The following is a 26,696-nucleotide window of genomic DNA, read 5'->3' as shown; positions in this document are numbered from 1 at the left end:
TAAAATAGGGATCATGACAGCACCTACCTTTTTCCATAGCTCTGAAGATTCAGTGAGATCATTTAGATGAAATGCTTAGCACAATGCCCCGTGGGCACTAAGGGTTCAATAAGTGTCAGCTATTAATATTATTAAAACTATTGGGTATGGGGCGCCTGGGTGGCTCAGTGGGTTAAGCCTCTGCCTTCAGCTCAGGTCATGGTCTCAGGGTCCTGGGATGGAGCCCCGCATTGGGCTCCCTGCTCAGCGGGGAGCCTGCTTCCCTCTCTCTCTCTGCCTACTTGTGATCTCTCTCTGTCAAATAATAAAATCTTAAAAAAAAAAAAAAAAACTATTGGGTATGCCAAAGGCTATCTTAGAATTAGGTAGCATATTACTGTCTATCTGCCCTTTTAATAAATTTGGAAGCAAGAGACTCACTACAGTAAAGCAAATGTGAGACCTAGCCAGGAGCCGGTTATCTGGGAATATCCCTAGCATGCTGGGATCCTTTCATTGTTTAATCTGGCAAGTGAAAGATCTGTCATCCCTTCCCCATGCCAAAAACCAGCAATAAGTAAATTTGTGCCATTTTTTAAAAAGATTTATTTATTTGAGAGAGAGAGCGGGGAAGGGTCAGAGGGAGAAAGAGAAACTCAAGTAGACTCCCAGCTGAAAATAGAGCTCCATCTCATAACCCTGAGATCATGACCTGAGCCAAAATCAGGAGTCGGACATTGAACCGACTGAGCGCAGGCTCCCCTGTGCCATTTTTAAGATGTAGAAATGACGACCCCTGGATGGCTTAGTGGGTTAAGCCTCTGCCTTCGGCTCAGGTCATAATTTCAGGGTCCTGGGATCGAGCCCTGCATCGGGCTCTCTGCTCAGCAGGGAGCCTGCTTCCTCCTTTCTCTCTCTCTCTCTGTCTGCCTCTCTGCCTACTTGTGATCTCTCTCTGTATGTCAAATAAATAAATAAAATCTTTAAAAAAAAAAAAAAAGATGCAGAAATGACCTCTTCAGCCCAGAAATACTGACTTCCAGTTGTGAGCACAGAGCGCATGGAGCCAGGCCATGTGCTCATGCCTGTGCCATAAGGTCATGCCCCTGCCCTGCCACCACCAAGACGTTACATTTAAAATGCTGGGGGTTGTCTGTAAACGTATTGCTTAGAGTGCAGCCCTGCTGAGGCCAGAGCCACTGCAGTAGGTGAGGAGACTGTGGTTGGCTTAGTGCAGCCCGTGCCCCCAGCAGCCAGACCACATGTCCAGCTGAGGGGAGGTCTGTACAGGTTCTAAGGCCAGACTCACTGGGCTTAAGTCCTGATGCCTCCACTTACTGCTGTGTCATCTTGAGCAAGTTGCTGATCCGTTCTTGACTTCAGGTTCCCCATCTGTAGAACAGGGATAACATTTTGTACAGTTGTGGTGAGGCTAAGATAACCTATTTGAAGATTATTATATAGTATCTGGCACATAGTCACTACTCCATAAATGTTAGCCATTGCCAACAAAATAATACTATTATTAATAAGAAATAGGAAAGTCAGAGGGAAAGCACTTTTTCCCCTTTTTCTAGACTTTCCTAGACCTTTACATATCTGTTAAAGGCGTGACACCTCTGTTTGAAGGATTGTGCTCTTGTTTGGATCTGAGATCAGAACCAAAAGAGGAAGTGTTCCTGTGGTGAGGCCCCTGCCCAAACCTTATGTGGATTCACTTTAATTCTTTCTTATTTCAAAAGCCAAATCTGCCTCAATGGCACTAATATTTTTGGTCATGCATATAGTTGTTTTTTCTCCCTTCTTTTCTCACTGTGAGCAGGTACAGAAGATGGCAGTCCAGTTCTGTTCAGTCCAGTTTTTTTTTAATATTTTATTTACGTATTTAATGTTGAGAGATAGTGAGAGAGAGAGAGAGAACACAAGCAAGGGGAGTGGCAGGCAGAGAGGAAGGGAGAAGCCCAATGTGGTACTCGATCCCGGGACCCTCAGATCATAACCTGAGCTGAAGGCAGACACTTAACCAACTGAGCCACCCAGGTGCCCCATGTTCATTCCAGTTTTGTGCTGGCACCTCGTTTGTGCCAGGTACTACACTTGGTGCTGAATGAATAAGGCTCCATCCCCACCCCAAACTTGAGCAGACTTGACCTCTGAGAAGTTATGCTTCCTAAGACCTGAAAAGACCATACCTGTGTGTCTCCTCTGCTCCCCAGGCTCCATCCTGGCCCATATCCAGAAGCAGAAGCACTTCAATGAGCGAGAAGCCAGCCGAGTGGTGCGGGATGTGGCCGCTGCCCTTGACTTCCTGCACACCAAAGGTGAAGCAAGCCTTTGTCTTGGTGATTGGGTTGGAACAGCCAGCCTTGGGACTGATGGAGAAGGGCAGGCCAGGCAGAGAGCCAGGCCAGGAGCTGGTGTACTTGGCAGCCCCACCCATGAGGGTGAGCAAGCCAGGATGGCTCTGGGCTTCCCATGTGGATGGTGGGCAGATGTGGCAGTCTTAAGAAGGGCAGGGACAGGGGAGAAAGAGCAGGGGGGAAAAAGAGTACATTTCATGATGAATAAGATGAGTGAGTGTGTGAGTATGGATGATCTCCTTTTCCTGTCCTAGGAGGATGCAAGCCTCATCATAATACTATTCTGGTGTAAATATTTGGGTGTTACTTTTTCTAGGTTTTTGGTTTTTTGTTTTTTTTTTTTAACTCAGGACCCCTGATCAAGACCTGAGCTGAGATCAAGAGTCGGACACTTAACCAACTGAGCTACCATGGCGCCCCCTTTCTAGTCTTTTAAAATATGTCACCTGTATCTTTCTCTTTCATCAGCATAATAGTATATATCTAATTTTGTATCTTGTTCACAATAAGTGGAAAAATGCATTTTTCTACTAATGTGGTTAAGTTTGAGGTGTCTGTTGAACATCATGATGGTAGATTGCAGGCTGCTGTTGTCCGATTTACGCTCAGTTTACAAGTCCCTTATCTAGGACTGATTGTTTAAGAATTTTTATAGTGAATTAGGGCGCCTGGGTGGCTCAGTGGGTTAAGCCGCTGCCTTCGGCTCAGGTCATGGTCTCAGGGTCCTGGGATCGAGTCCCGCATCGGGCTCTCTGCTCAGCAGGGAGCCTGCTTCCCTCTCTCTCTCTCTCTGCCTGCCTCTCCATCTACTTGTGATTTCTCTCTGTCAAATAAATACATAAAAATCTTTAAAAAAAAAAAAAGAATTTTTATAGTGAATTAAGTCTTTTTACAAATTGTTTTTGTCTTTCCAAAAATATATCTGATGGTTACCTTTTTATTTTTATTTATTTTTTTTAAAGATTTTATTTATTTATTTAACAGAGATCACAAGTAGGCAGAGAGAGAGAGAGGGCAAAGCAGGCTCCCTGCTGAGCAGAGAGCCTGATGTGGGGCTCGATCCCAGGACCCTGGGATCACGACCTGAGCCGAAGGCAGAGGCTTTAGCCCACTGAGCCACCCAGGTGCCCCTGATGGTTACCTTTTTAAAACATGCCTTACAGCAGTGCCATGGAAAAATGAATTCTGGCGTTACCTTTTCATCAGCTGTGTGCCCTCTCGGTAGTAATGTCTACCCCCAGAGTTAGGGTGAAAAGAGAGAGAATTATGTCATCAGCGGTAGTAAGTGCTGCTCTGGTTCATGTGCAGCACTGTCCTCACTCGCTTGTGGAGCCGTGTAGGCCTATGGATGAATCGTGTGTGTATGACGTAGTTGGGGCACAGGGCCCGGTACATAAAAGCTCTGCAGGAGTGTTCCTTTCTTCCTCCACCCTGATCCCCCCACCAAACAGGAAGCATTTTCATTCCTAGTATTAATATTCTTAAAATAAAGCCTTCTGTCTGGTGAGGGGCGGGGGTGGATTGAATAGTTGGTGACTTAGCTCTGCTCCCTTCCGCATTGTGGATATTGGCCGGCCACATAGGTTGTGAGCACTCCAGACCACTTGCAGGCATGGTGGGCACACATCTTGCCTTGGGCCCACAGCGCAGTGCACGCTGGGGGAGGAGGGCACGTGTGTGGGGAGCTCAGCCTCGCTGGTCCTACGTTGTTTCCTCCTACTGCTGAAGGGACACCTGCACGCTGACAGTGGCTGTGCTGGGCGCCTGACTTGCACATGGGACGAAAGTTCCTAGAAGGGGTGTCTGTACTTTCCCCAGCATGATGAATAGCACTAGTTCTGTTTCTGAAAGCCAGGATGCATGTAGGTAACACCTGCTTGACAAAGATTTACAACTGTTCCCCGAGCTGCCTCTGCAGATTGCAAAACTGGGTCACACTTTTTGCAAGACCCATACCTTAGAGGGGGGCAGAGGCAGTTTTATTATTTATTTATTTATTTTGTAGAAGGTGGACTAAAGGGAACAGAGCTGGTGTGTGTGTTTGGAGTTCTGAAGTACTTGCCAGCATCTAGCCAACCAGGTGCCTCTGTGACTTGAAGTTGGGATGAAAAACAATTTCTAGCTGAACTTCGCTGTTTTCTAAATAACTTCACACTGGGAAGATGGATTGGGCAGGAATGGGTCAGCCTGGAAACAAGTTCCACACTTTTAAATACTGGACACGCTGCAGCTTAACCTCTGGGAAATGAAGCGGAGCAGCTCGATGGCCGGCGTGCTCGCAGAGGCAGGCCCATTATCCCGGCATGGCGCTCAGTTCTCAGGCTGGGCCATCGGCACCTATTTGGAGAGCAAGGCTCCATGTGTGGCTCATGATCCTTCTGTGGGAGCACTTGCTGTAATGGAAAATATCTTTCACTTTTAGTGCAGCAGGCTGCAGCCCGACTCAATTTGTACAGCCTAGACTGAGTTGCTCTGGGTTCTTACTCAATTAGGTGACTGATGAAGTTCCTTAGCCTGCTGGAGCTCCGGTTTTCCCTCCCTGGCGAAGTGCCTCCTGGCGGGGAATCGGAGAGAGGCCTGAGAAGTTGGTCATTGAGGGAGTTTTAGGAAAGCAGGTTCTGCTTTTCCCTGGGACTCCATGAAAATTCTGCTACTTTGGAGGACTTCTGAGCACTAGCTGTTTGGTTCTTGCTCAACCTTCCGGCCCCTCTGTCTCTGCACTGTGCATTCTGCAGGAGGCAAGAGGGATGGAGTGCCAGTGTCCACCACACTTTATGAGTTGGTTCTCTGTCCCTGTCTTTGGTCAGAAGGTGGTTCCCCCTGCCCCAGGGGCCTTCTTGGCCAGGTTACCAGCTTTTAACCCCTCATGGAGTAGGCTGCCGTCTGCGGGCTCCTTTAGGAGGTCTGGTCAGAATGCAGGGGAGGGAGGTGTCTCTTAAGAACAGCACCCTGGAGCCAAAGCATTCCTTGCTGTGCTTCCAACAGGACTGTCTTGAAAATGCAGAGCAGGTGCAAAGGGGATCGGACAAGCTTTGGAAGATATGTTAACTAACGCTTGGTCCTCTGAACATGCAGGGAGTCCCACCTAGGGAATCATTTTTTTTCTAAGTCGGCCACACAAGAAGAAATGAGGTAGAGCAGCTTTAGCCCCCTGAGATGCTCTTAAACAAGGCACTGATTATTTCTGCATTGCAGTTCCAAGCATGGCCTTTGGCAGGGCTCTTGGCTCTGTTTCATATTAGGTTTCTTATTCTTGGTTGTCACTGCAGTGCTGAGAGGCCAACTAGCTGGGATTCATTTAGCCCTCTTCTTATTCCTGCCTGACTTGTAAAGCTTCGGCTTCAAAAGAACTTGCAGAATCAACTGTGCTTTTGGTTCGTCTCTGGTTACTTCTGACTCCTGCAGCTCGTTGATTTTTTAATGTACCATAATTGGGAATTAATCTGCGAACAACAGCATTTGGAAAAAATTAATTGTGTGTGGAATGTTTGATAATTATGTGCGTGTGTTAACCATTTCTTTGCTCTCTGTCATTTCAGGCATCGCTCACCGCGATCTAAAGCCAGAAAATATATTGTGTGAGTCTCCAGAAAAGGTACTTAAGGCTGACTTGTTGGGATACACAGTTCACACCGAGGTGGGGAAGCGACGTCTACTTGCAGTTAGGTCGTTAGCAGCTCTCCCAGCTGCAGGTACCAACCTGCCCTGATTATTATGGACACGTGAGAATGTCAGACCGACAGTGTTGTGTTTCCACATTCCAAACCAAATCAGATTAATCCCTGTCTCTTCTTTGCTCTTTATCAACAGTGTGATTGGCTTACACCTAAGAGTTTGTAAAATACATGAGAACTGCACAAAATGAATGTTTTCTAGCCCAGTGCACCTGTCTGTTGAGCAGTTGGTGTGAGTCATAGACAACAACTCAGTCTTCTGTGAAGTGAATCTTTGCCTAAAAAAGATGTTTATGCTATGGTATATATGCCAGCTGGTGCCTAGCACTTGACATAATAATTAGGAAGCAAGTTCCTGGAAAGGGTTTCTTGTTTCCATTTTTATTTCCAAAGGTGCCCATTAAAAAGCAAACATGGATACTGGGTGTTAAATAGATGCAACCTATTGTAAACTTTACCTTAACCTCCTACTAAATAGAAGTGTCCGTACTTCCATAAACATGTAAGAATTTGACAAGCTCTCTGTTTGTTTGGAGGGTTTGAGGCCCTGGTGGTTCTGCTGGCTGTGTGTGTATGTACACTGGCGCGTGTGTATGAACACACCCTGTCGGTCTGAATTAAGGGACAGCCCATAAATAGAAACGGCTGCAAGTAAATGTGTCAGCTGCTCCTTACAGCTCTTTTGTGGGGAGTAGTAATTCATTAGCTCAAAATAAGATCTTGTGACTTCCTGTCAGTTGCTCTGGTGTAAGACTTTATAATTTGTCACCATTATCGTTATGATTATTAGTAATAATTATAGTTAACATTTCTTGAGTGCTTACATTGTGCCAGGCACTTATACTTATTTTATTAAGTATTTATAAAATCTCATGAGGTAGGTACTATTACTATTCTCATTGTATGGATGACAGAAGTGAAGCTCAGGTAGATTATGAAGCCTGCCCAAAGGCCCTCAGCTGATAAGTAATAGGGTACAGATTAAAATTAATGTAATCTGGTGCCAGAACTCCACAGATGCTCTGATCTTCTCTCTTGCCTCCAGTTCACAAGATGCTTTTATGGCTTTTGTCCTTTCATTTGATCTTATTGGCTCAGGTTTACTGCCCCTTTTCTGTGGTTGAAAAACTAAAACTAAGAGCAGCCAAGCATCAAAAGACATTATCCAGGAAATGAAAAGAAAAACCACAGAATGGGAGAAAGTATTTGCAAAGCATATATCTGATAGAGGTTTAATATCCAAAATATAAAGAACTTCTAAAACTCAACATCAAAAAGATAACCCAGTTTTTAAAATGGGAAAAATGGGTGCCTGGGTGGCTCAGTCGTTAAGCGGCTCATGTCATGTCATGATCCCAGGGTCCTGGGATTGAGCCCCACATCGGGGTCCTGGGATCAAGCCACACATCAGGCTCCCTACTCAGCGGGAAGACTGCTTCTCTCTCTCCCACTCCTACTGCTTGTGTTCCCTCTCTTGCTGCATCTCTTTCTGTCAAATAAATAAATAAAATCTTTAAAAAAATTAAAATGGGCAAAGAACTTGAATAGACACTTCCCCAAAAAAAGTATACAAATGACCAATAGCATATGAAAAGATGCTCAACATCCTTGGTCATTAGGGAAATTGTTGATCAAAACCACCATTAGGGGCACCTCGGTGGCTGAGTCGATTAAGCATCTGCCTTTTGGGACGCCTGGGTGGCTCAGTTGGTTAAGCAGCTGCCTTCGGCTCAGGTCATGATCCCAGCATCCTGGGATCGAGTCCCACATCGGGCTCCTTGCTCCACAGGGAGCCTGCTTCTCCCTCTGACTCTGCCTTCCACTCTGTCTGCCTGTGCTCGCTCTCGCTTGCTCTCTCTCTGACAAATAAATTTAAAAAATTTAAAAAAAAAAAAAAAAGCATCTGCCTTTTGGCTCAAGTCATGATCCCAGGGTCCTGGGATTAACTTAACATTGGGCTTCCTGCTCAGCCAGGAGTCTGCTTCTCCCTCTGCCCCTCCCCCTGCTCATGCTCTCTCTGTCTCTCTGTCTCTCTTTCTCTCTGTCTCTCTCTCAAATAAATAAATAAAATCTTTTTAAAAAATCATTAGACACCACCTCACAGCTTCTAGGATGGTTAGAATTATAAAAAGAAGTAAAAGCTAGAGAAGAGCAAATGCTGATGAGGCTGTGGAGAAATTGGAGTCCACTGCCGGTGGGGACTGGAAATGACGTGGCCACGATGGAGCAGTGTGGCAGCTCCTCACTGAGCTAAACAGGATTACCACACCACTCAGCAGTTCCACACCTATGTATATACCCAAAAGAATTGAAAACAGAGGCTTGAACTTGAACATCAGTGTTCATGGAAGCATTATTCACAACAGCCAAAGCTAGAAACAACCTAAGTGCCCCTCAGCAGGTAAATGGATAAACAAAATGTGGTCCCCCCATACAATGAAATATTGTTCAGCCGCACAATAGTTGGAAGTTCTGATCCATGCTATACCATGGATGAAACTTGCATACTGTATGCTCAATGAAATAAGCCAGACACAAAAAGCCAGATACTGCATGATTCCACTTAATGAAATATCTGAAATGGCCAAATTCTTACAGATGGAAAATAGATGAAATGTTACTGGGGAGAGGAGAGAATGGGGAGTTTCTACCTCATGGTTTCATTTTGGGATGACGGAAAAGTTTCAGAAACAGATACTGGGATGGTTGTAATTAGTGCCACGGAATTATACATTCAAAAATGGCTAAAGTGGATTATTTTACATTATATATGTTTTATCACAATAAAAAAAAAAGAGACTAAGTGAAAAAGAATGGTATAAGAGAGAGAAGGAGGAGGAAGGGAGAGGGGAATAAAGGAAGGAAGGGAAGTTGAGAGATGGTCGGCTTCCCCAGCAGGGCGGTGGTTGAGCTGGGACTCCCACAACCAGCATGTTTGAGGGGCTCACTGTGCTGCTTCCACCACGCAGGCTGTTCTCTGGCAGGCACGCGAGGTACCCTCCCACTCGGCTCCAGAGATGACTCATGCTGTCTATGGTTTCAGGGGCAACATCCAGTTTGGGTGACTAGCCCTCCCAGTTTGCTGGGGCCCAAGGGGTTTCCCAGGATACACAGCTTTCAGTGCTGCAACCAACAAAGTCCCAAGCAAGCAGAGATGAGTTGGTCACCCCAAGCCACCTGAGGTGGTGCCCCCCACTGAATGGGCCACCAGGAGTCTTTCAGGAATACATACTTACTTCTCTGATTCTGCAGCCTACACTGTCATTTGTCATTTGTGGGCAAAATTTCCCTAGGTTCGCTGCTCATTTTATTAAGTGCACAGCGGTCTGACACCATGTAGCACACACATTTTCTCTTAGGAAGTGAGGAAAGAGTGTGGGGCAGAGGACACCTTAGGGTAAATCCTCAGGTGATTTCTAGTTAACCCAAGGAGAGTAAACATGATGTGGCAGATAAAGCTGGGCTTTGGCATGACAGCCATAGAATGAGAGCGTGCGAGAGTGTGTATGTACGCATGTGCACGTGTGTGTGTGTGCACACACGCGTGAGCAAGAGCCATTGAGTGAGAGGGGAAGGACTGAGGGATGGTGAGTGACTGTGTTGCACTCACATTGGTCTCCTCTTGCCCTTGGGTTTCTTATATTTGTAATCTTTGCTTTTTGCTGTCCTTTTCAGGTGTCTCCAGTGAAAATCTGTGACTTTGACTTGGGCAGCGGGGTGAAATTGAACAACTCCTGCACCCCCATAACCACACCAGAGCTGACCACTCCAGTATGTATGGCTGAGCCCCCTGTACCACCTCCTGCAGGGCTCCTGTGCCCTTGGAGTACCCCCAACCCAAGGCTGGAGTCCAGAACAAGAGAGCTAAGGAAGGAAAACCGAGGGTTTCTGCCTGAGTTGTCATCTGGCGCCTGCTTTGTGAGCCACCCCCTCCCTGTCAGTGCTTAGTTGCTAATGAAACTGACATGAGAGCTTTTTGTTCAGGGCAGTTTCTCTGCCAGTAGTGAAACAAATTGTATCTGTGGGACAGGCTGAGCCCTGACTCCTGACCCAGGTAAAGACAGACAATATCCCAGGCCAGCCCTTTGCACGTGAGCGCACAACAGCTCTGAGTCCCGCCCTCCCTAGCGGCGTCTCAACGCATCACCCTGTGATGGAAAGGGGGAGTGTGGTCTCTCTGTGGCCAGAACTGAGAGGTCCCAGCTCTCTACGTGTAGGATCACTTGCCTAAGTTATCCTCTTGCTTCCTTCACTTCATATTTCATGCCCAGATGTGCAGGTGGGAGCTGTTCTTCCTAAGACAGCTCTTGTACATACTCAATGTACTAAAATTAATATGAATCTTTTGAGATTTGCATGCTTCATAAGTGAATTTTCCTAATAACCTTTTTTAAGACATGCATTTCAGTATGCTCATGTCTTATCTAATTGAATTATTAGAAATGTTTCTGTATTAGCTTCTACTACACTGAGATACCTTGTTCTCAAAATCATTAACTCTAATTGCCAATAACACGGAAAATGTCCTTTCTCCACTTCTTGTATTTCCATCTAATTAGTTGTGTATGTTGGGGGCCAGGGAGGTATCTCTTGGCAAGCCTGCAATAAGGAAGATGGGAGCAAAAAGAATTTGTTTTGTTTTTATCAGCATCTCCTATGCAAGGATGAAAGGAAAAAGTCCTGAATGTACTGGTTTACCACTGGTGTGCTGGAACCAGATCCCTACCCCCTCCTCATCCTTGGTTTTCCCATCTATAAATGGGAGAAGCAGGGAGATTGGATTTGTTCTAAGAGCTCTCCCAGGTTGGACGGACTCTTAATTCTGAATCCTTATACCTCTTTTACCTCCTTATACCTCCAGGCTGGCAGAGAAGCTTGGCAGGACTTCACTTTTAAGAACTCCTTCTTTTTTGGGGGCACCTGGGTTGCTCAGTCAGTTAAGCATCCAACTCTTGATCTCAGCTTGGATCTTAATCTTGTAAGACCCCGGTCTTTCAATCTCAGGGTTGTGAATTCAAGCCCTGTGCCAGGCATGGAGCCTATTTACGATTTAAAAAAAGAAAAAGAAAAAGAAAAAAAAAGAACTCCTTGCTTTTGGGATCAGATATCCACAGAGCCCTTCCCAGAGCCGTGCCCCTAGTCCGTTGAAGCCCTTGTACATGAAGTGAATGCAGAGAGCTGAGGCAGAGATTCCTGCAGCTCCTTGACCTGCAACCTACTGGAGAAGGACCTGGAAAGATAGGAAGGTGACCTGGAACTGGTCATGTGGACCATGGGGAACTCTAGGACTCCGTTTACAAACACTCAGCCCACCTCCTCGAAGTGCGTTGGTGGTATCAGGTGAACCCTCTGGCCGGCTTTCCTGGCAACTCCTTGCTCTGCGGCCCCATGCTGCTCAAGTGCCATCATCACATTCTGCCCTTGGCCATCTCCTCTCCCTGTGACTAAGCCTCTCCCTTCTCTGCCATTTCCCCTCCCAACCTTGGCCCCCACAGTGTGGTTCTGCAGAGTACATGGCCCCGGAGGTGGTGGAGGTCTTCAGGGATGAGGCCACCTTTTACGACAAGCGCTGTGACCTGTGGAGCCTAGGCGTGGTCCTCTACATCATGCTGAGTGGCTACCCCCCCTTCGTAGGTCACTGTGGGACCGATTGTGGCTGGGACCGGGGAGAGGTCTGCAGGGTGTGCCAGGTAAGCGCAGCTTGGGGGCCCACTGCACAGGGCCTGCTGGCATTGGCGGGGGGTGGGGGGCGGGAGTGTGCTTGGGGGGATGCCCAACAAGACTGGGCTGGGGGTGTTTCTGCTCCAGAAGAGGGTCCCTAATGCCCCTTCCCCCTTCTGTCCAAAGGCTGACGACAGGCCGAGAGAGAGACAGGCTTAGCTGGGAGTTGAGGGGAGAGTTGTTAGAGCAGAACCTGCAAATCTGAGTCTTGCCCAAGAAATCCAAGCAGGGGTGGCCACACCAGCCAAGACAAGGAGGTGTGAGACAGCTGCATGGGAGTACAAGGAAGAGGAGTAGAAGTGTAAGGTTGGCGATAGGGGCAGCTGAAACCTTACAGGATGCCAGGGGCCCATTTGTGGGGCCCCCGTGTGAAGGGCTGAGGAATTGGGGCTGTGTTCCTAGTTGACATTTGCCACGTGTCACCCACCCTCCAAGTAGCATAGCCATCCCTGCCCAACGGGCATTCTGTGTGGTCTGATGACTTAGCAGGGAGTGGGGTGCTGGGGAGGGCCCTGGCCTCTGGCATCCCCAAGCCATGAGCTGCAGCTCCAGCTGAAACCAAGGGGACCCAGGGTGACCAAACCAATGGCAGGTACATTCTGCTTATTCCGCGGTAGTGTGGCTTCAGGAGGAATCTTCTTTACCTAGAACAAGCTGTTTGAGAGCATCCAGGAAGGCAAGTATGAGTTTCCTGACAAGGACTGGGCACACATCTCCAGCGAGGCCAAAGACCTCATCTCTAAGCTCCTGGTTCGAGATGCAAAGCAGAGACTGAGTGCTGCCCAAGTTCTGCAGCACCCCTGGGTGCAGGGGGTGAGTAACCCGGGGAGGCGGCAGTCCACCTCCCCAGGCCTATAGCGTGGCAGGGAGGAAGCTTTTAGAGTAGCAAGTACTAGACAGCAGCCCAGGGGGCTGACCTCAGCTGGAGGGAGACCAGCTTCAGTTCCTGCCCATGTAGAGTGAACTGGCCATTGACGTAGCCCCTGAAGGATCCCCTTATGGGTCGTAGACTTGGCACTAACCTTGGCCTAGGACTAGGCTTCTAACTGACCCATGCTGCTCGGGAATGACCAGAGGCCTCTGGGGGGTTGGCACTTGCATCCTACCATTGGCAGAGGCACACAGGCTTGGAAGCAGCCTGGTATTGGCATTTGGGGCCTGTGTCATTGGTCTGCCAGGCCCTAGCCAGCCTCAGTGACCCTTCCAGTGGAAGGAAGCAAACATTGCCAGCCCCATGTTACAGTGGAGGACCCAATCTAGAAACCTCTGAGTGGCTGATTGCTAGCCACCCAAGAGCTGCTAACTTTACCGAGCACCTACCCCATGCCAGACTCTGGCGATACTGGGATGATTAAGACCCAATCCCTGTCTTCTTACTCTATTGGGGAGGGGGAGACAAGGCAGTAAATTATGGGATAGTGTAACAAAAGCTTATCAAAAGTGCTAAGGGCACAAAAGGATGCACACCTCCGCTTGGACAGGGGTAGGGAGGTGGCAGGGGTGGGAGAATGAATGCTTCTCAGAAGTGACCCTTGAGCTGGGTCTCAGAGGATAAAGAAGACTTGGCCAGGCAAAGGGAGTGAGTCTCCTGGCAGAGTCAGCTGGGCTCAAACTGTCCTTTCTTACTCTCTCCTTGGAGGGTCTGACCCTGCAGGCAAGCTTGGCCAAGTGTCTGTGCTGGGCCAGGAATCTCTAGTAGCCTACCCACTCTGCACTGGTGTGGGTTGGGCAGCTCCTAAAGGAGGGAGCATTGCTTACCCCCACATCTGTCCTTCCCATTCTAGCAAGCTCCAGAAAGGGGACTCCCCACGCCGCAAGTCCTCCAGAGGTAAATTCTCCAACCACACCTGATGCCCTTCTTTCTTTGGCTTTGACTTTCCCTCAAACTCTCAGCCACACTGGGGTGAGGGGGGGGACAGGGAGCCTAACTCTAGGCTCAGGTGTCATCCTCCTAAAGGGGCTCCCCGGCCTGCCTTCTTAGCGTGGCCCTTCCTCTCCCATCCCGAGTCTTCAAGGCCCCTCAGGTGCTGTTTGCAGGAGAAAAAAACTGTTTCCATATCTGCTTGCATCTAACTAGAAATCACCATTTATAGCCCAGAGACCTTATCTGTAGGTTATTCACCCCAAGGTTCCTTCCTGCTGCTGCGGGTTGGTGTCTGTGGCAGGAGGGGTCGCTGTGAGGCAGCTGGACCAATTGTCCCATCACCCCTAGACAGTAATAGTAATGGCTGCTCTATAGTAAATGCATACTACGTGCCAGATCCGGTGCTAAGGGCTTTACAGAGCTGCTATTCATACTCTTTATGATCAATTTAAAAGAGAGTTGTTCCTATTATCCCATTTTATGGATGAGAAAACCGAAGAATAGAGAGATTGAAGTTTCTCCCTCAGGGCTGCACAGTTGCCTTTGGGAGTTGGACTTTGAACCTGTATCTGTTTGACTCTAGTGCCTTTTAACATTAGACCATACTCCTGGTAGCACTGCCCTATTCCCAGAAGACTGAGGTACCACACCATGGGAACCCTGCCAGGGGGCCACCTGATGACGGGGTGCTGGGAGTTTCACAGGGAAGTCTTACGTATCTGTAGTCGCCACTGGGGTGAGCCGGAGTGCTGCTGCCCAGGGCAACCCTACCTGACTCTCTAGATCTACCCTACAAGATGTTTTTTGGCAAACCGCAGTTCCTGCTGTATGCTTGCCCTGGGCTGGGCCCCAGGGATACAGACGCAAAGGCACAGCCCTTGCTCTTGGAGTTCCCTGCCCTGATGGGAGAGGGGGATACACAGGTGGGCGCTTCATGTGCCCGGCCCTTTGGGAGAGCTGGGTACAGAGCATGGGAGCGCAGAGGGGGGTGCTCTGAATAGAAGGGGGCATTTGTCCCAACTCCTAAGTCCAAGGACTATAGTTGAGGCTAAAAGCCATTCCAGCCTCAGTGAAATTGAATTCCAAACCTGGGCAAGAATGACTTCCCTGGGGGAGCAGCACAGAAAAATCCTCCAGGGTCCGGGAGTGGGCTGGCAAAGCTAGGGTGCTGAGCCCGGCTTCCCTCTCCTCTGTGCTGCCCGCCCCTGTAGAAATAGCAGCACAATGGACCTGACACTCTTCGCGGCCGAGGCCATCGCCCTCAACCGCCAGCTTTCTCAGCGTGAGGAAGACGAGCTGGCAGAGGAGTCTGAGTCCTTGGTTGAGGGCCTCTGCTCTGTGAGGCTTTCCCCGCCCTGCAAGTCACGCCTGGCCCGCCGGAGGGCCATGGCCCAGGCAGGCCGCAGCGGCAACCCAGACCCATGCCTAACTCCAGCCGCACTCTGACCTGCCCCACCACGGCTTCCCCAACCACGGCCTGCCAGGAGTGACCAGAGTCTGCAGAGGAAGCCGAGGAAGCTGCTGTGTGGCTCGGTCCTGTCAAAGGCCCTGAGGTTCCCACCCAACCCCCTATCTCCCCAGAGTCTTCAAGGAAAAAGCTCCATCCAAAGGGGTTGTCTTTGAAAAGGAAAGCAATCACTTGTCACTTTGCATAATCGCCTGCGGCAGGGACATCTCTCCGCTGGGCTCCTGTCCACCTGCTCACCCGCCTGCAGATCCAGGATCCTGCCTGCTCTCCCGGCCGCGGCCAGTGGCGGCAGCGGCTGGGGCTGTGGCCCTCAGGGAAACAGCCTTGAAAAGTGGAGGTTGACAGAGGCTCGTTCCTCTCTCTGCACTGTCACCCCCCCACCCCACCCCTTCCTCTGTCCTCCGGATGTCCTCCCCTGGGCTGAGCAAAGCCATCCACTCAATTCCAGAAAGGGCAGGGAGCTTTCTGCATTCAGAAGGCCAGATCAGTCTTCCAGTCTGCAGCGCAGGAGAAGCACGGATCTTTGCGGGGACCGAAAAGTGTCCCTCATTCATCATCCTCTTCCTTGTTGGGATTGCTGCTGAAGTCCGTATTAATTCGTTTTTAAAAAAAAAAAAAAAAAAAATGTTCTTTTAACCATGCACTTCCAGCAACTATGGGACTTCACACTCCCACGGCAAGCCGGTGGATTTTCCAGAACATGTCATGGCTTGCTCTTCCTTGAATGACCATGCATGTGAGAGGTTTTATTCCGCTGTTTCCTATTATTCTAACTGGTTTTAAGCTGTTAAGGTGACCAGTGACTCAGGCTGTGTCTGCTGGAAGGCAGCACCAGTCCAGGGCAATTAGAAGGGACTCGGTGCCTGATGGGGGCCCAGACCGCGGGCAGCCCTGGGTCCGAGCCAAGTGCCGCCTAGAGCCAGAGAGCCTGAAGGCGCATCTGGCCTCCAGGAAGCTGAGTGCCCAGCTGCCTAGAGAACATGGCTCTGTACAAGTCAGACAGACACTTACACAACACGACAGTGCTATTACACGATGTGCTTGTTTTAATAAAACTGTTTTAAATTCTAGCTGTGGCCTTTCTGGTGGTCCTTTCTTCCCCTGTAAACCTGAGAGGGAGATGGGCCTTCTGGAGAGGGACCGAGTGTAGCCCCGTGGGGAGAAGTTGCCCCTCATCAGGACCGTCTAAATCTAGCCCCTTGTTGGATCAAAACAAGGTGAAGGAGAGATCATTGCTTTTCTTTTTTTAGGGGAAGGAATGAAGTTCATCAACATTTGTCAGTCTCCTAGTCCGTGGCAGGACCCAGAGATGAGTGAGAAACAGCCTGTGTCCTGTAGGGTCTCCCCATCAGGTGGAAGACCGACATCAGCAACCATCACACAAACCGGCTTCAAAAAAATGCCTTAGTAGGTGTGTCCTGTGCCCAGGCCAGCCACGCGCCCAAGCAGGAACGAAGGTCCCCTCTGCCCAGAGCAGCACTAAACCTTTCTTGAGGATCTGTTGTGTGCCCAGGACTTGCCAGAGTCGGAACAAAGAAAAATGGTGCCTCACAGCCACAGCTGTCATGTTCGTCGTGCAAAGGGCGGAAGTCCATGTGCTTTGTCCCGTGTCACCCTCAGAACCACACTGGTGAGGGCTGGGGTGGGACGGGGCTTCAGAAGTTCCCAAGGAGGAGCAGGAGGGAGGTCTGAGGACCAAGGCAGTGCAAGAGGTGCTGCTGGCAGCTTCTCTGGGGAGAGGGGAGGTGGGGTCAGGGGCTCCTCACTCTAGGAGCCATCCTGAGGCAACAAAACCTCTGTGTTGACGCTGACATCTTCTCTGTTGACAGTCTTCCCTTTGCAGCAACTGATCGGTCCCCCAATGATAGGTCCAGGATCAAAGGAGCGAGACTGATACAAAGCGAAGGTCAAGCAAAGCTTTATTTCGCGCCAAGCATCGAGAATCAAACCAAATGTGCGGGGCTGCCTCTTATAGAGAGGGCGACTCCTCCCTGCCTCACAGACTAACTTTTATAGAGCCAAGGCCATGTGGTTGGGCCTGGCCACACACAGGTGGCCCATGAGATTGTAACACACAGAGAAAGCTGCACAGTCATGCTAGGTCACACACGGGTGGCCAATTGAATTACAGTTCACCCCATAGTAGCTATTTGAACTAGCCTATCACCTTGGTCAGAATTGGTGCCCAAAAGGCGGAGTCCACACTCCCTGGTAGCTAGGGAAACAGTATGCGTGCCCCACTGATTGGATGTCTCCACCTGACCCAACTCATCCCTGCATTTGGCCTCACACCCCTAGTTCTCCCTGGAGGGGGATGGGCTGGAAGAAACAGGCCCGCAGATTCTAAGCCTTTGGGCCCAAAGCCTCCCAGTCCCTCCCTGGGGACTTGGAACCAGGGTATGAGTTTAGTCCTCCAGGTTGGCCAGCTGAAAGGTGATTTCCAGAGTCTTCCTGGACCAAGTGTCCCCACCCAGTTCTGGGTGCAGCTCCAGCTGGCTCTCAGGCCTCTGTGCCTTTGCTCAGGCGGCCCACCTCTACCAGCCCATCTCTCCACCCCGGTCCACCTGGCAAGGCCCCTGTCATCCATCATGGCTCGGCCTCAGTGCTCCAGTGTCTCCTCTGGGTTTGTTAGCATCGCCGTGCACTAAGCAATAGCTGCTGGCAGAGAAATGTCCAGGCATTATCTTGCTTAGTTTCTGTAGCCGTCCCTGGAGGTAAGTCACCCCACTTAGAGGAACTGAGCAGAGAAAGGAGAGAAAAACCCTGACGTACAGGTAGGAAGACAGAACTGGGATTCTTCCCAGAGACACTCGGGACCCAGAGCTAGGCAGCCCCGCTTCAGATCCCAGCTCTGCCACGTAACTAGCTTTGAGCCCTGAGCAAGTTAGTGTCTGAGAGTGGCAGTATCTTCAACCCAAAATCGGGGATGCTAGTGCTTACTTTATGGTCCTGCTGTGAAATTACGGATTAATAAACGGGGAGTGGTTAGAGCAATTCCAGGCACACACAGCCAGTGCGCCATCGAGGGTTGGCTGTGGCTGGTCCTTCTTATTGCTGGTAGAGGCGCAATCCCTCTACCCAGAGCCAGTGAGAGAGACAAATTTCCCCGCCTTTCCTTCGCTTGTGTGGGTGGAGATGGGTCTAGACTTTCCAGATGGGCCTGGCCTCCAGCCCTTCGTGGGGTTCTCCTGCTGCCTGGTTGCTCTGCCCCTCTGGGCAGGGGTCTCTGTCCCCAAGAGGCAGCCATAGTGCCAGGGGCAGAGTCTGCATTTAGGGATCAGGGGTCCTGGGTTCTAGTCCTTCTGCCACTCTTGACTGGGTGATCTTGGGAAGTCCCCGGCCCTTTTTGAGGCCATGGGCCTGGCTCTGCTAGGCAGGGGGAGGTCTGGCAGACACACTGAGGGAGGGAGGCTCTGGGGCCCAGAACTGTGCTAGCCAGTCCCCTGGCTCTAGGGCTCAGGTGTGGGCTGGTCTCAGCCAGCCAGCACATCCTAGATCTCAGGCCTCCTGCCTCAAATCCAGTTAGCAGGACTCCTGTCTGACCCCTGTCTGGGGGCCTGGGAACAAGGGCCAAGTCTTTCTCCCTCCAGATGTCTACCTGCCTGAGCTCTTGGGGGCCCCTTCTCCCTCCTGGCTGAATGTGTCTCACCAGACCCCGCTCCTAAACAGGAGGGCCCTGGCCCCGCGCCAGCTACTCCAGCCGCTTAGGTCTGGAGGGGACGAGGAGCCAGGTCCCCCCTCAGCTGGCACTCTTGTTGCCATGGTAGCGGTTGCCTTGGAAGCCACTTTCCCGAGTTCAGCTTCTGAACAGTCTGGGAAAGCTGCCCGTCCCCCAGGGGACCAGTGCATTAATCACGCTCTTTTCCAGGGTCCTCACCCCGCAAGGAAAATAAACAGAACTAAACCACACCGAGGCCTTTTCTCCCAGTCTTCCTTCCCACCCCATGCCAGCCTCGGACTCAGCACTTCTGGGAAGGAAAGAGCATAGGCAGGCACTCTAGCCCGGGCCTCTCCGGGAAATAGATTTTGAGGCAGAACTCAGCTGTGACCCGTGGCCCACCTGCTGCCCACCCACCACCCTGAGTCCAGAGGCCTAGGGGACCCAGGCTTCAGCAAGGAGGGCCCTGAGGCTTGTGAGGTGGGGAACAGGTGGGGCGATCGGCCTCTAATAACTCGGGCTTCCATCTTCTTACCTATTATAGGAAGCACATCATCCAAGGACAAACTTGTATTTTCTTTTTCACAGATGAAATAGCCTGTATCAAGGAAAGAATAACCAAGCCTCCTCTACATTCCAGTCAACAGGATAGCAAGCATTACACAGGTTTCAAGCAGCCTTTAATGACACTCCCCTGTCATGGGAATAGATGTGAAGGCCTTGACTGAACACAGTGTCTCCCTCTGATGGTGGGGTTGCCAATTTCTCCCACCTCAAATAGGACAAGTCAGAAATCCAGGGACAGAGAAATACTAGAGGACTTCCCAGCTGAGCACGGAATCTGGACACTGAGGTTCTAGCAAGAACTCTGGGGCCATCCTACCACTCCCCACGTCTCAGTTTCCCCATCTGTTGTCTAAAGGAACTTTAGAGGATGGGTTTGTCCTTCTGTGATCCTGTAACTGACCATGGTTTACTGCGTCTCTCCTCCATATTTCCTCCTCTGACTGCAGGCCCTGAGGGATTTACAATGTCAAAAAACAAAACAAAAAAGAAAACCCTCTAATTTAGAACTTGGTCTTGTTTTTAGAGGTTAGAGTGTTCTTCTGGGATCTGGAGCTCACAATGCACAGGCCTCCCTGGCTCCAGCCTCTGCCATCTCCATCCCCCTCCACCAGATGGGCAAAGTGCGGTTCAGGAGGTGAGTGGCTGGCCCAAGTCCCACAGTGTGAGGCGCCCTGTCCTGCTGACAGTGTGGGGGCCACCTTCAGCCTCACACCCCGCCCAGCCAGAGTTATGCAAACACTTAATGGGGGTGAGGGGGTTGAGATTCCCAAAGCTCAACATCTCAGGAACCCATTTTCCTAGACAATTATTTTGACAGCTCCTTCTAAAACTAGTCAGTGGGAGAGCAGTTATGTGTGACAGAGACATGGGCTGTCATTTGATACCTAATTAGAGGAATAATCAGATCTCATCCCGGAGAGAGGCACAGGGGATGTTGGCAGCAGCCCCTGGAGCTGGGGAATGCCCACCTCCAGGGGCTTCCTCTTATGGGGGCCAGGAACATAGCCAGGGGGGCTCACTGGTGCTCTGCAGTCACCCCTCCTCTCCACATACCTTTGAGTTCACACGTCTTTGCCCAGGCCCCTCTCCAGCCTCCTTGCGGGGCCTTCCCTTCACTGAAGCTCAGTCTGGTGACCTTGGCCTTCTCAGTTCCCCAACCCCACCCAAAGAATGCCCCTTGTTAGAGATGGAGGTCCCATGGTGCCCACGGCCCTCCTCTGTGGTGACCCGAGCTGGTCATGCAGGTCCAGGCCCTCCCTGAGCTCTGCCTTATGTTCAGGCAGAGCACAGAGAAGCTCACTCCCTGAACCAGCCCTTGTGGGGCTGGTGATCTACAGAGGAGACAGAGAACAAGGCCAGGTGATGGGGACATGGGCGCAGCGGCAGGCAGCCCACCCACTCAGGCACCATCAGGAATGCCTTTACAGAGCTGGGGCTGGCTGAGTAGGGTCCTGCAGGATGAGGAGGCATTCCCCAGACAGCGGGGGCTAAGCAGACCCTCAGCAGAAGGGCAGCAGCAGAAAAGGGGAGGAATGAGGGGGAGGGGGTCGCTGTGGAGGCGGAGGACTGTGGCTTGGCTCTGTTGGGTGGCAGACATCGTGGGGAGACCGAGGCACACAAACAGAAGGCAGTGGGGCTAGTGATGGGACCCTGGGAATAGTGCCCAGGTGCCTAGGTGCAGGCATAGGACCAGGTCCAGATTTGGGGATCAGGGAGAACCTGATGCCTCAAGGGCCCAAGAAGAGCTGGGTCTGGGGGCGGGAAAGGGCAGGGCTGGGCTACCACTGCCTAGCCTTGACCTGGGGGGTACTGCAAATAGGTCAGATAGGCTGGGCAGAGGAATTCAGGAGGTGCTAGCCCTGTCCCAGTTAGCTGACCCTGGCCACTGGCACCCAGTCCCTGCCAATCCTTCTCCCCCTATTTGTTTTCCTCCTACCCCATTCCCCACACCACTCTGCTCCCTGCTCTTCCTTCTCAGCCCCCCACCAAGGATCCCAGGAGGGCTGAGAGTGCTCAATCTCCCAGTCTACTGGCAATTAAGGGGGTAGATACCAAGCCTACCTGAAGAGAAGGAGGTCCCCTGAGATCAGCCTCAAACCAGGACCCCTCAACCCTGCTCCCCCTAAGAGACCAGAGGTCGACAGGCTGGGGGGAGGGGCAAGGGGAGAGCAGGAACTCAGAGGAATACCTCTTTCTCTCCTCCCGTGCCAGTCACCATTCCTATCTCTTGAGCCTCCTCCAGGTCCCTTCCCATGCCCACCTCTGAGTCCCTGAGTAGAAGCCCCATGTGCCAAATGCCAGATGGGCGCAGAGGGTGCCCTGAGCATGTAGCCAGGGAGTCCCCTCACATCCCTGGCTACTAAGCTCCACGTGAAGCCACCAGTCTATCCTGCCCCTTCAGGAAGCAGCAGCAGAACCTGGGCTGAGGGCCCCAGTGGGCCTCTGGGGCCTGCGGCAGCTCACATTGCAACCTCATGAATAACGCAGGGCCTCCCAGCTGCCTGCGTCTCCGAGGAACCCGTGTCCCCTGCACTGACCGCCTCCACTGCTTTAAACTTTCATAGGCCAAGGCCCAGTGGCAGTGGAGCCAGCTCCAGGTGGCCTGGGCCCGATGTCCTGGGCCGGGGAGCTCAGGCAAAGCTCTCCTGAGAGGAAGGTAACAGGGGGGACTTGGTGGGCCAGGCCTGGCTCTCCAGGACGTTGACAGTCAAGGCAGGAGGTGATCAGGCCAGAGTCTCAAGAGTGGCCTCCAGATTCCAGGGCCTTCACGGTAGGAGGGGTAGGCTGGTGTGACCTGGCAGGGATCCTAGGTCAAGGTGCGGCTGGGGGCCCCTAGGAGAGTTGTGGGATAGGGTTACGAGGGCTGAATGCTCCTGCCCAATTCCCACTCTGAAGGGGGAGCACCCACAAAGACACATCCAAGAGGACCGAGACTTCCAGGGCTTTCCTGGGGACAGGCCCCACTGGCTGCAGACAGTACCTGAGTAGGCCTGCATGGACATCCCCATCAGCAGCAGAGACTTCCGCTGCCTACAGCTGGCCTGCGTGGGCCTCGGCCTGGTGGCCGGCAGCATCATCATCGGCGTGTCTGTGTCCAAAGCTGCAGCTGCCGTGGGTGGCATCTTTATTGGCGCCGCCGGTCTGGGTGAGCAGGTGCTGGGCATGGGGAGGCGAGCAGGGGTGCGGTCAGGTGAACGAGAAATGGAAGGAAGGGCGGGTTCAGCAGGAATTGTCTGGGGAGGATGGAAGCTAGAGGGGTGAGCAAGGCAGCTGCTGGGGTACGGGGAGGCAGAGGAGGCTTGCGGTGACATTCCTTCTGCCGGGAATAAGAACACTGTGGGGAAGGGTTGCCACCGGTCTCTTTGGCTGCTCCTCCTCTGGCCCTTGAGTTCCAAGCCCTGGGCTCTTGGGGTTTTGGTGGAATTCATCAACCAGCTGGGGGTGGGTTGACAGTTAAAAGAGGACAGAGGTCCCAGTGGGACACTCTGTGACCCAAGGTAGGATCCAACTCAAAGGGTTACCTTTTCTTTCCTGGTATACCTTGGTGGCTATGGTATACCATATGGATAGACATATGGATATGTCTATCCAGGCATCAGTGTATCTGTCTGTCTGGGTCAGTCCCACTGCTATCCCCATAACGATGTAGAGTACCATCCCTTTCCCCACTCCCCTGGGGTAAAAGCAGAGCCAGAAGCAGCAGACTGGTTGGTTCTTGGCATCTGTACCTGCAAACTCTTTCCAAGGCCACAGACACTTGGTCTGGGGATGAAATGGGAGTGGGCCAGGCGCAGTCCACTGTGCTGCTAAGCCCTCCCCAGGTCTGGGCGGGAAGGAGCCTGCTCAGGAGCTCCCAGCCCTGCCTTAGGGGAAGGTGGGGCAAAGACAGTTGGTGGTGGGGATGTCCCCTGGGCCCATTTCCAGCCCACTGAGAAGGACGGAAGCTAACCATGCTAATCACTGGGGCGGGCTGGAGCCAGGAGCCTGGGCCTTCACAACCTGGAGCCCCTTCTCCAGATAGGCACCACTCCCTGCTCCCTTCTAGGGCTGGGTGTTGGGGAGCCGCCCCCTCCCAATACCCACAGGCTCACATTGATGCACCCACAGTCCCAACCTGCACCCCCATGCTCCTCCCATGCACACCCATATCTCCCCAAGAAAGCACTCCCAGGTGCACAGCCTGCCCACAGCTTCACGCAGCCTGCACTAAGCAGGCCCCTTGCCCATCACAGAACCCCTCTGTGTCTCTCTTCTCAGGGCTTCTCATCTTGGCCTACCCATTCCTCAAGGCTCGGTTCAGCCTGGACCACATTCTGCCTACCATAGGTGAGTCCTCGACCAGCCCCCAGCTGAGCCCACTTCCGAGGACCACTGGTGAGACCCACTGTGTATAAGTCCGTGGCCCACTCTGGGGTGGAGCCCAGCCCCTGTGTGTGACTGCTCCTGGGTGTGGGCACGTGCGCGCATGCGTGGTGGGGGGTGTGTTGGCGTTGCCATGACTACCATGCAGCAGACTCCAGCCTGTTGCTGCAAATACGCCTCAACCAGCTCAGAGCACCCAGAACTCCCGTCTCCCCCCGAGAGAGTTTTTAACTCCCCCAGAGCCTCCAAGGTCTCCAGATAAACCCATTTCATACCTTGAGCCCCATAAACACCCTTTACCACCCCTAAGACCTCAGGACCCTTTATAGCTCCTTAACGCATCTCTGCCCTTCCACATACATGTTACCCTCTCCATCAGTCCTGGGGGGTTTACATAGTCCAAGTTCTCCCCATGATGCGCACCTCCTTAAAAAGTCTGCCATCTTTCCCTTCAAGGACCCGTTTCCTCGAACTCCACTCCTAAATCAGCCCAGATCGTGTGGGAGACCTCCAGGAATGTGGCAGACAGAAACAGCAGCAGGGATGGAAATGAGACAGCAGGAAGGACTTCCCTTCCCAAAGCAGGACTTGATCTGACAATGACTTAGTAACCAGGGTCTTGGGGCGCTCTTATTCCACAGGGAGCCTGAGAATCCACCCCCACCCAGGGCCAGACCATGGCGAGGGAAGATCCAGTGCCAATGGCAATAAAGAGGGTAAGTTAAAAAATTCCAGAGTCCAACTTCCATCTTTGCTCTCTGGCTGAGCAGCTCTGTGGGACCCTGGAAAAAGCCTTGAGAGACACACAGGAGAGATGTCCCCAGTTACCGGGAGCCAGCAGATCAGGCAGTTCTCCCATGTGTTTGATCAAAATCCTTCTTGCTCCAAGCTGAGCTGGGCTCCTCTTGTTTGACCTCGGGCCTTCTCATCATGCCCAACATGGACACTGGGAGCCCCTCTAGGTCCCATGTCCCAGTTCATGTTTTCACTCTCTTCTCCAATGATGGAATCCAACTCTCAGAGCTGGTACCTGAAATGGAACATCTGCCTCCTCTCCCATATCCACACACCAGAAAATTCTAGGGCAGGAGTTTTTCAAAGATGGCGCCAGCCTATAGCGGCTACCCACCAGTGGTAGGGCGCCTAATGCCAGCATAAGGTCCCCTTCCAGACCCTGCTCCAAACACTTTACATGTATTAGTTTGTTCCATTCTCAAAACAACCCTATGAGGGAGAGACTATAATTAGTCCCACTTTATATGTGGGCCAACTGAGGCATAGGGAGATGAAGTAAAGCAACCAGGAAGTGGTGGGGCCAGACCTGAAACCAGGTACTTGGCCCCAGAGTCGTCTCTCTAACCACCCCCCACCATGCTGCTGTCCTCTTGAAGGGCCATTCTGATCCTCTCTGCCTCTTTAAGTTCAGCTGAAACTGTCCCCTGGGACTCCCCTCTCTCCCCGGTGGTCCCTCTGGGTTGCTCTGCCCCAGAGTCGGTCTACTCAGGCAGCCCTGTCCTGGTCTGTCCCCCAGGAGCCCGCAGCAGCCTGTCCACGGTGAGCAGAACACTGGAAAAGCTGAAGCCAGGGGGGCGGGGGACTGGGGAGGGCTGAGGCAGGGGCTGAGGGTCTACACCCTGCCCTCCCTCCCCTCCTCCCTCCCTCCGTGCCTGCCTGCCTGCTACCCGGCTCTCACAGCCCTCCTGGGTCCAAACCAGAGGTAAACTGGGCCCTGGAGACACCAGCCCCACATTCGCCTGGGCAAAGCTCTTGCGGATGGATTCCATGCAGCCCGCCGGCAGGGCCTGAAGCGAGGCACTGCTGAACGTTCTACAGAAGGCCCTGGTGTCAGGCTTTTGCCCTGGATTTTCTCTCTGGACTGCAGCTCAGCAACCTCCCCTTTTTTGATCTACTGACCAGTTTCTCTGGAATTTGGGCCCAGAGATGCCTCAATCCCTTGCTCCAGGCTGGCCACAGAAATGAATCACAGACCCACAGCAACCACAGATGGGATCTCTCAGCCCTTAAGGCCTGGCCCTGGGCCTATAGAGCTCACTGGCTAGATAGAGGGTCTGGACCAGATTCTTTCAGGTTCTCAAAAACTCTGGGCAACTCCTCAGGGACAGGCTCTTGGCAGCAGCAAAGCAGATAGGAGCATGGCCTGGACAAACAAAATGGTCACCGCCATGACACAGAGTCTCAGTGAGGCACCAACCTAGAGGCTTCCAGGAGGCAATGGCTCCTGGGCTGAGTCCTGACCTGACGCTTGTATATGACTCCATCCTTCAGCGCTTTTGGTGATCTAACTCCAGGCAAGACCTCCAGCCTTCTCCTTTGTCCCCCACCCTCTCACGGCTCCTGAACAATCTCAAACATTCCAGCCTCCAAGCTTTGTCTTATGTTCTGGAGGCCTCCCATTCCTCTCTGCCTATCAAAAGCCCTCACCTCCCGGGTCTGGGTTGCTCAATTAAGTGTCTGCCTTCAGCTCAGGTCATGATCCCAGGGTTCCAGGATTGAGTCCCACATCAGGCTCCTTGATCAGCAGGGAGCCTGCTTGTCCCTTTGCCTGCAGCTCCCCCTGCTTGTGCTCTCTCTCTCTCTCCCTCTCTGTCAAATAAATAAACTCTTTTAAAAAAAAAAATGTTATTGGCTTAAATTTAATGGAAAAACAATCCCCAGTCTTTCCCTGGAGAGCCACGTCAAGGCCCACGTACCCACCGGGTTTGGGGCGAGGAGGACCTACCCAGGCGTGCATGGACGCGTGCAGATGTGGCTGCGCCTTCCCACGGCTCTTTGCTCCCCGACACCCTTGGGTTGGAGCACAATCTGACCTCCACAGAGCCATTTGCTCCATGTGGCCTTGTCCTGGTTTCTGAGCAGGGGGACAAGCTGGGAAGAGTCTCATTTTTGCAGGACCAATGTAGATAGCTCCTCCTCTCAGAAGCCTCCCATGACCTCTCCGTGCTCGCCCAGCTCCGGGGTTTCCATCCATCACAACCCTCACCACTCTGAGTGGTCCCTGTCTTCGTCCTCCTCTCGAGGCCCA

General features: G+C 51.9%; 2 protein-coding genes across 12 annotated transcripts in view; both read left to right on the top strand.

Moving 5' to 3' along the window:
• The window catches only part of MKNK1 (MAPK interacting serine/threonine kinase 1), a 41,457-nt gene extending 25,321 nt beyond the window's left edge, over positions 1-16,136 (top strand). For all 11 annotated transcript variants that reach the window (XM_044238152.1, XM_044238153.1, XM_044238158.1 and 8 more), the window contains 7 exons: positions 2,196-2,300; positions 5,879-5,934; positions 9,689-9,784; positions 11,509-11,703; positions 12,383-12,547; positions 13,519-13,562; positions 14,810-16,136. In XM_044238152.1, coding sequence (XP_044094087.1) covers positions 2,196-2,300; positions 5,879-5,934; positions 9,689-9,784; positions 11,509-11,703; positions 12,383-12,547; positions 13,519-13,562; positions 14,810-15,044 — 896 coding nt within the window. In that variant the 3' untranslated portion in view covers positions 15,045-16,136. The remainder of the gene's footprint in view (positions 1-2,195; positions 2,301-5,878; positions 5,935-9,688; positions 9,785-11,508; positions 11,704-12,382; positions 12,548-13,518; positions 13,563-14,809) is intronic.
• Positions 16,137-22,285: 6,149 nt separating this feature from the next.
• KNCN (kinocilin) lies at positions 22,286-25,264 on the top strand. The gene is made up of 4 exons (XM_044236762.1): positions 22,286-22,436; positions 23,549-23,617; positions 24,295-24,369; positions 25,185-25,264. Exons 1-4 carry the CDS (start codon positions 22,286-22,288, stop codon positions 25,262-25,264), a joined length of 375 nt encoding a protein of 124 aa, XP_044092697.1.
• Positions 25,265-26,696: the final 1,432 nt, after the last annotated feature.

The sequence above is a fragment of the Neovison vison genome, chromosome 2 (assembly GCF_020171115.1).
Source record: "Neovison vison isolate M4711 chromosome 2, ASM_NN_V1, whole genome shotgun sequence".
Lineage (NCBI taxonomy): Eukaryota > Metazoa > Chordata > Mammalia > Carnivora > Mustelidae > Neogale > Neogale vison.
The sequence above is the reverse complement of the archived record's forward strand: the minus strand, read 5'-3'. Positions and strand labels throughout refer to the sequence as shown.

What these genes read in the sequence shown, in the direction of transcription:
- KNCN (XM_044236762.1), top strand. Translation starts at nt 22,286, where the DNA reads ATGGACATCCCCATCAGCAGCAGAGACTTCCGCTGCCTACAGCTGGCC. An exon ending in CCACATTCTGCCTACCATAG is followed by an intron (nt 23,618 to 24,294) that starts GTGAGTCCTCGA and finishes CTTATTCCACAG; the next exon opens with GGAGCCTGAGAATCCACCCC. An exon ending in TGCCAATGGCAATAAAGAGG is followed by an intron (nt 24,370 to 25,184) that starts GTAAGTTAAAAA and finishes TCTGTCCCCCAG; the next exon opens with GAGCCCGCAGCAGCCTGTCC.